This window comes from Nannospalax galili, unplaced genomic scaffold, assembly GCF_000622305.1.
Source record: "Nannospalax galili isolate Female #2095 unplaced genomic scaffold, S.galili_v1.0 scaffold644, whole genome shotgun sequence".
NCBI lineage: Eukaryota > Metazoa > Chordata > Mammalia > Rodentia > Spalacidae > Nannospalax > Nannospalax galili.
The window spans coordinates 504717-512220 of record NW_008351473.1 but is presented as its reverse complement, the minus strand read 5'-3'; the positions used below and the strand labels follow the sequence as shown (position 1 = coordinate 512220).

Sequence of the window (7504 nt, the reverse complement as noted above, 5' to 3'; positions counted from 1 at the left end):
TTTTATTTACTAATTTTTATTTTAGGTGTATTAGTGTTTTGCCTGCATGTATGTAAGTGCATCATGTGTGTGCAGTGCCTTTAGAGGTCAGAAGAGGGTATTGGATCCCCTGGTACTGGAGTTATGGATGTTCTTAGCTGCCATGTGGGTGCTGGGAACTGAACTCCAGCTCTCTACAAGAGCAGTCAGTGCTCAACCACTGAGCCATCTCTCCAGCCCTCCCTTTTCCTCTTCCTCCTCCTCCTCCTTCTTGATATTAATTATTATTATTATTATTGTGTGTGAGTTTATGCCACAGTGTGCATGTGGAGGTCAGAGGAGAATCCCTTCCACCATGTGGCCTCCAGGGGTCAAACCCGGTTTGTCTGCTTGGCAGCAAGCACCTTTACCCTCTGAGCCATCTTGCTAGCCCTCATTTAGTTTTTGCATTAATTGTGTAAAGTAAATACCACATCCCATCATTGTACCCCTTATAAACACAGGAAACCAGCACTCACAGCCCTAATGTCCCCTCCTTGTATAGGGAGGGTGTTCTCTTTGTATAGAGGAGCCCAAGGTTACATGATAGTGGCAGGTTGGAGTGCTCAGTCCTTGTCCTGCACCCCACAGCTCTGTGCCAGGAGCCCTGGAGGTGGGAGAGGTGCATTGTCTAGTCCATGATTATGTATGACTAGGATCCAACCTGGGCAGACAGGGTCTAGGAAGCAGCTACCTGTACGTCATTCCATCCCTCTCTTTGTCTCTATCTCTGTGTCTCTGTCTATATCTTTCTCATCTCTGTCTCTCTATTTCTGTGACTTTGTCTCTGTCTCTCTAGCTCTTTCTATCTATATCTCTGCCTCTGTGTCCTTAATGTCTCTCTCTGTCTCTATCTTTGTGCCCATTTCTCTGTTTCTCTATCTCCCTAACTCTGTCTCTCTAACTCTATCTCTTGTCTCTGTCTCTATTTCTCTGTGTCTCTGTCTCTATCTCTATTTCTCTGTGTGTGTCTTTATCTCTTTCTGCCTCTTTATCTGTCTCTGATCTCTCTGTTTCTTTCTCTTTGCATCTGTCTCTCCCTAGCTTTGCTCTCTATCTCTATCTGTCTCTGTATCTCTCTTGCTCCTAATGAGACCTGTCACCCTTGCTTGCTTCCAAGACCTCTGCTGGTTCAACATGCCAAACATCCTGAACAGTAGTGGGTTTAAAAAAATAAAATAAAAACATAATTTTAAAAAAGGCAGGGTGCGATGGAAGACACCTTTAATCCCAGCATTTGGGAGGCAGAGGCAGGCAGATCTCTGTGAGATTAAGGCCAGTCTGGTCTGTATAGTGAGTTTCAGGCCATCTAGGGCTACAGGAAGACCGTGTCTCAAAACAAAAACAAAAAATAAACCAGCAGCGGGTGACCCTGACTCTCACAACCCTCCACAAAACTATGGAGTGGACTTACCAGTACTTCACTGATTCAGTAAGTCTCCCCAAATTGCCTACTATGTGCTTACCTCTGCCTCCCCTCTGTGAATAGTAGGTGTCCCCTATTCATCCCAGCCTTGCCTAGACTCACCCAGCACACAGGATTGGTGAGAGGAGGCCTAAGGGACAGGTCAGACTCCATTCCCCTAGCAGCCCTGTGGAAAGACGTATATAACAGGGTTCAAATATGGGTCACTTTACTGTTTGCTATTGGTTTGTTGTGTGTGTGTGTGTGTGTGTGTGTGTGTGTGTGTGTGTGTAGTTTTTTTTGTTGTTGTTGTCTTTTTTGAGACAAGTTCTCCTCGTAGCCCCAGCTGTCCTGGAACTCACTATGTAGACTAGGCTGGCCTTGAACTCACAAAGATCCACCTGCCTCTGCCTCTCAAGTGCTGGGATTAAAGACATGGGCCACCATGCCCGGCGGCTTGTTTTTTTTTAATGGTGTGTGTGTGCACATGTATGTGACACCATGCCCAACTTCTTTGTTTTTTGATAAAGGGTCTCACTGTGTATTCTATACTGCCCTTGAGCTCTAGATCCTCCTGTCTCAGCCTCCAGAGTGCCAGGATTACAGACCTATATCACAACAGCCAGCACCCATAGATTTATCTTGCTTCAAAAAATGTCATGGAATCCATCATCTATGAGTGATCCAAGGGCCATACTTTGCTGGTTTTGGTTAGCTTGTTTGTGGTGCTGGGATGGAACCCAGAATCTCATACATGTTAGATAGGCATTCTACCACTGAGCCATGCTCCCAGCCCCTCACTGGGGGACTCCAGGCAGGGGCTCTACCTTCTAGCTCTTTCCTCCCCATATACCTCTTCTGCTGTCTGCATGTCTATTTCCTATGTTCTCTTCTGGGATTCATGGAAAGCACACATTCTTGTAGAGAGTCCTCCATGACCACTAGGTGGCAAGTCATCCTTCATTAATTGACCTGCCACAGTCTGTGACACTATTTTTGCCCCTCTCTCATTGCTACTGGGTATGTGTCTGCCTTCTCAACTGCAAGGGGGCAGGAATCAGGAACAAGCCTCCTGCATCACTCTCCACTCAGCTTTACTGAGGGTCTGATATCAGATAAGTCACAAGTTTGCTCCCTGGACTTGTTGGTGAATGTTTGGGTAGCTAGGTGGATGAAGAAATGAAAGAATGGATAAACTGGGCATGCTGGTGATGCCTGCAATTCTAGGCCAGCCTGGGCTACATGAAACCCTGTCAAGAAAGAAAAGAAAAGAAAAGAAAAGGAGAGAAAGGAACAAAAAGAAAGGGAAGAAGGAAGATGAGGAAGAGGAGGAGGGAGAGGAGGGAGAGAGCAAAGGGACCAACAAGATGGTCAGCGGGTAAAGGTACTTGCTTCAACCTGAGTTGAATCCCTGGAACCCAAATGGAAGGAGAGAACAACTTTCAAAAGTTATCCTTTACCAGGCATGGTGGCACATGCCTTCAATCCCAACACTCCAGAGGCAGAGGCAGGCAGATCTCCATGAGATTTGAGACCAGACTGGTCTACATAGTGAGCTTTAGGCCAGCTGGAGGGTCACAGGGGCCCTGTCTCAAAAAACAAAAGGTGTCGCCTGACCTCCACCTACGTGCTGTGGCATGCATGCACCCACATTCACAACACACAAACACACACACACACAGTGATAATAATTATATTTTAAATGGAATAATAAGTAGATATATACATGGAAAGATAAATGGACATGTGGACAAATTGGCTGGTAGGAGATGGGCAGATGAATGGATGGAGAGATGAAGATATGGATAGATGGATGGATGGAGAGCTGGAAGGAGGGATGAAGAGATGGATAGGTAAAGCTAGGTATGGGGCATGTAGGACCCCCAGGCTGGGGTACCCAATGTCCACGGGAGGCCGCACCCCAGTAACTCAGTCCTCAGACCAGGAGATGCAACAAGCAAGAGGATTTAATCGTTTGCGCAGACGTCTCCTTCTTGGTGGGATAGGCTTCCACCCACCCTGAAAAAGTGTCTATAAACACTAAGAGATATTTATAACCATACGTTCCCAGGAGGACTTCAGTAAAATCTACTTCCCAATTTGTCCCTGGTCGTGCCCCTCTCTCTCTCATGCCAGAGGGGGCCTTTGATCTGCAAGCATTCACCAGGGAACATGAGACACAATCTCCCACTACCTTCTGGACTAGCTGGTTGAGGTCTGGGAAATAATAGAATTGTTCTTCTCTTTCTAGTAGTGTTTTTAATTTCTTGTGTCCTAGGTGTGTCCACTGATGGAGCTGAGAGATTAGTTCAAGGGCCGCCTTTCGGGGCAGTATGGTTCGATCCTGATATCTCCACATTTTAGTTTCAGGATCCATCATTGCGCCTAACTCCTGGGCTACTTTTAGGTCTTGCTCGGAATAAATGAAGAGGTCTCTTTCTGATTCCTCCGCGTTCTCAGCCTCCAGTGATGATTGGGAATAGAGAATGCGGGTGCCCTCTGCTATCTGGTGGGCAGTTTCATCTGCCATCCTATTGCCCTGAGCAACCGGCCCCTGGTCACGCTGGTGTCGAGGGCAATGGATGATGCTGACCTTTTTAGGCAGATACAGAGCTTGTAGAAGGGCCACTATTGTTTCTTTATGTTTAATGTCTTTGCCCGCCGAGGTGAGGAGCCCCCGCCTCCGGTAAATTTCTCCATGTACATGAGCTGTGGCAAATGCATAGTGGCTGTCAGTGTAAATGTTGACCTTCTTGGCCTCTGCTAATTTTAGGGCCTGGGTTAGGGCTTCTAATTCAGTCCGTTGGGCCGATGTTCTGGCCCGCAGGGCCTGGGCCCAGATTATCCATTCCCCATCGACCACCGATGCCCCCGCCTTATGCTCACCGTCTCGCAGAAAGCTGCTCCCATCCATATACCAAGTGGCATCTGCATCGATTAGGGGCTGGTCGGTGAGGTCTTCCCTAGTCCCATGCATCTCTGCAAGTATTTGCTGGCAGTCATGGGGAATCTCAGTACCTTTTTCAGAAGCTGGTAGCAGCGTGGCAGGGTTTAAGGTGGCTGGGCTACCAAACTTAATCTTTTCTGGATTTAATAGTAGTGCCTGGTAATGGGTCACCCTGGCATTTGACAGCCATCTGTCAGGGGGCTGTCTAATGATGGACTCCACCGCATGTGGTGTTATAATAGTCAGGGGCTGACCCATGGTGAGTTTGTCTGAGTCTTTTACCAGGGATGCTATTGCCGCCATGATTCTCAAGCATGGGGGCCAGCCAGAGGCTACATTGTCCAGTCTTTTTGAGAGATAAGCCACTGGCCTTTTCCAGGGTCCCAAAGTCTGAGTAAGAACTCCTTTTGCCATCCCTTTATTTTTATCTATGTATAAGATTAAAGGTTTTGTCAAATCTGGCAATCCTAGAGCTGGAGCCGTCAGCAGCGCTCTTTTTATTTTGTCAAAAGCTCTCTGGTGCTCTTCAGTCCAGACGAAAGGGGTCCCATTCTTTGTTAAAGGACATAGGGGAGCTGCTATTTCAGCGAAACCCGGTATCCATAATCTACAGAATCCTGCTCTTCCCAAGAACTCTCTGAGTCTTCTGGCTGAGGTTGGTGGGGGGATAGAGGCTACTGCCTGTTTCCTGCTTTCCGTCAGCCAATGTTGTCCTCCCTCCAACCTGTAGCCCAAATAGTTCACCTGCTGTAGGGCCCAAATTATTTTCTCTCCGTTGACCACCGCTGCCCCCGCCTCACGTTCACCATTTCGCAGAAAGCTGCTCCCATCCGTATACCAGGTGGCATCTGTATCTGTTAGGGGCTGGTCAGTGAGGTCTTCTCTGGTCCCATGTGTCTCTGAAAGTCAGCCAGGTCACGATGTAGAGCTCCATCAAACAGAGTAGGGGAGTTCTTGAATCCTTGGGGAAGTCGAGTCCAGGTTAGTTGTCCCGATATTCCAGCTTTAGGGTCCTTCCATTAAAAAGCAAAGATGGGCTGGCTAACCGGGCTCAGCCTTAGGCAGAAGAATGCATCCTCCAGGTCAAGTACAGTATACCACCTATGACTAGGAGGTAAAGAACTCAGAAGATTATAGGGATTAGGAACAGTGGGATGGATATCTTCTATCCTCTGATTGACTTTTCTTAAGTCTTGGACTGGTCGGTAATCATTTGTTCCTGGCTTCTTTACGGGCAGCAGTGGGGTGTTCCAAGGGGACGGGCAGGGCCGAAGTATGCCTACTTGTAAAAGTCTCTGAATATGAGGTCTGATTCCCTCTCGGGCCTCTCTGCTCATAGGGTATTGTCTGATTGAGACCGGAGTTGCAGATGGTTTTAGTGTGACCACTATTGGAGGCTGATTGCATGCCAGTCCTGGGCCTCCTGTCTCGGCCCATGCTAAAAGGATTTTATTTAGTCAATTGGATATACCAGGGGTTTCTGCTATCGGTCCCTCATACAACCGATGTTCATCCTCCAGTCGCAGGGTTAATACCTGTAATGGAGCTCCATCTTTTCCATGTACAGTGGATCCCTTTTTAGTGAAGTGGATGTGGGCTCCTAACTTGGAGAGTAAATCTCTCCCAAGGAGGGGATATGGACAGTCTGGGACCAGTAAGAACGAGTGAGAGACTTGTCCTGTACTGAGGTCCACTTTTCTTTCTGTAGTCTACCTATATTTCTTCCCTCCAGTAGCCCCTTGGACCCAGGCTGTTTTGGAACTCATGGGTCCCTTGGTTGTTGTCAAAACTGAGTGTTGAGCTCCTGTGTCTACCATGAAGGTAGTCAATTGCCACCCTATCTTCAAGGTTACCCTGGGCTCAGGGGGGAGCTCCTGGCCCAGACTCCCCTAGTCTCCTAGGGTCAGGACTGGGGTTGTCTTTTTTTGTAGTTTATTTAACTTCTTTGGGCATTCTCGAGCCCAATGTCCTCTTTCCTTGCAGTAAGCACATTGATCTTTGTCCACTCGGGGTCTTCTTTTGTCTCCCAGGTCCCTATCTGGTCCTGTTCCCTGAACTACTGTGGCCAAAATTCGACTTAACTCTTTGTTTTTCTTTTTCTCTCTCTTATCTTCTCTGGCTTCCTGTTCTTTCCTAATTCTGTCCTCTCTTTCCTCTAAGGTCTCTCGCTTGTTGTAGATTTTCTCAGCTTCCCTTACTAAATCCTGTAAAGAGTACCCCTGAAGGCCCTCCAGCCGTTGGAGCTTAAGACAGATATCAGGAGCTGATTGTCCTATAAAGGCCATAATAAGATCTGCCTGACACTCCTGGGCTGTGGGATCAAAAGGGGTATACATCCGATATCCCTCTATCAGACGTTCTAAAAATCCTGCGGGGGTTTCATTTTCTCCCTGGGTTATAGCACGTACCTTTGCCAAGTTGGTTGGGTGCCTTCCGGCCCCTTTGAGACCCGCTAACAGAGTCTGGCGATAAAGACGGAGACGCTCCCTACCGGCCACGGTTTCAGGGTCCAAGTTGGGTCTGGTCAGAGGAAATCCTGCTGTTGGCAATCTTCCCAAGTGGGTTGGTGGGTAAGAAGAATAGACTCAATTAAAGCAGTTAAAGCCTGAGGGTCCTGAGAGAAAGAGGGGTTATGAGTTTTCCAATTATACAAGTCAGAGGCTGAAAAAGGCCAATACTGGATCTGATCCCCTACAGTTCAGAGAGGAAGAACCTGGGTAGTTCCAGTTCCATCAGAGGGGCCCCCTCTGTCCCTTCTCAGGTGAAGTCTGCTAGATGGAGGGGGGGTTGGTTGGGTTCGGTAGAGTCAGGAGGGGGATAAGGTAGTTCTTGGGGTGGAGGTGCCTGCGCAGGTGGATAGGGAGGTGGAGGATCAAGGAGGGCTAGGGAGGCTTGGTCCTCAGGGAGGACTGGCTTTTGCTTCTTCTTCTCAGGGGCAGACTGAAGGGGCAGGCAGGAAGAAGTAAGACTCAGGGGGGCAGAAAGTGTAGGAGGCCCCTGGTCAGTCTCTTCAGTTCCCCTAGGAGGTAGGAACGGCCGTGCCCAAGATGTGGGGTTCTGGGCCAAGTCTTCCCAGGTGACTATGTAGGCCACCTGGTCCGGATGTCCGTGTGGTCTTGGGTGGAAAATGTATT

At 48.3% G+C, this 7504-nt stretch overlaps 1 protein-coding gene across 1 annotated transcript; it reads right to left on the bottom strand.

The window, feature by feature from the left end:
• Positions 1-2459: 2459 nt before the first annotated feature.
• Positions 2460-6978, bottom strand: LOC115066832 (the record flags this gene model as incomplete). Its single annotated transcript, XM_029553663.1, is given in 4 exon segments — positions 2460-2463; positions 3409-5117; positions 5177-6909; positions 6912-6978. Coding segments are annotated over 4 exon segments (3513 nt in total), but the record flags the coding sequence as incomplete, so codon positions are not given.
• Between the last annotated feature and the right edge of the window lie 526 nt (positions 6979-7504).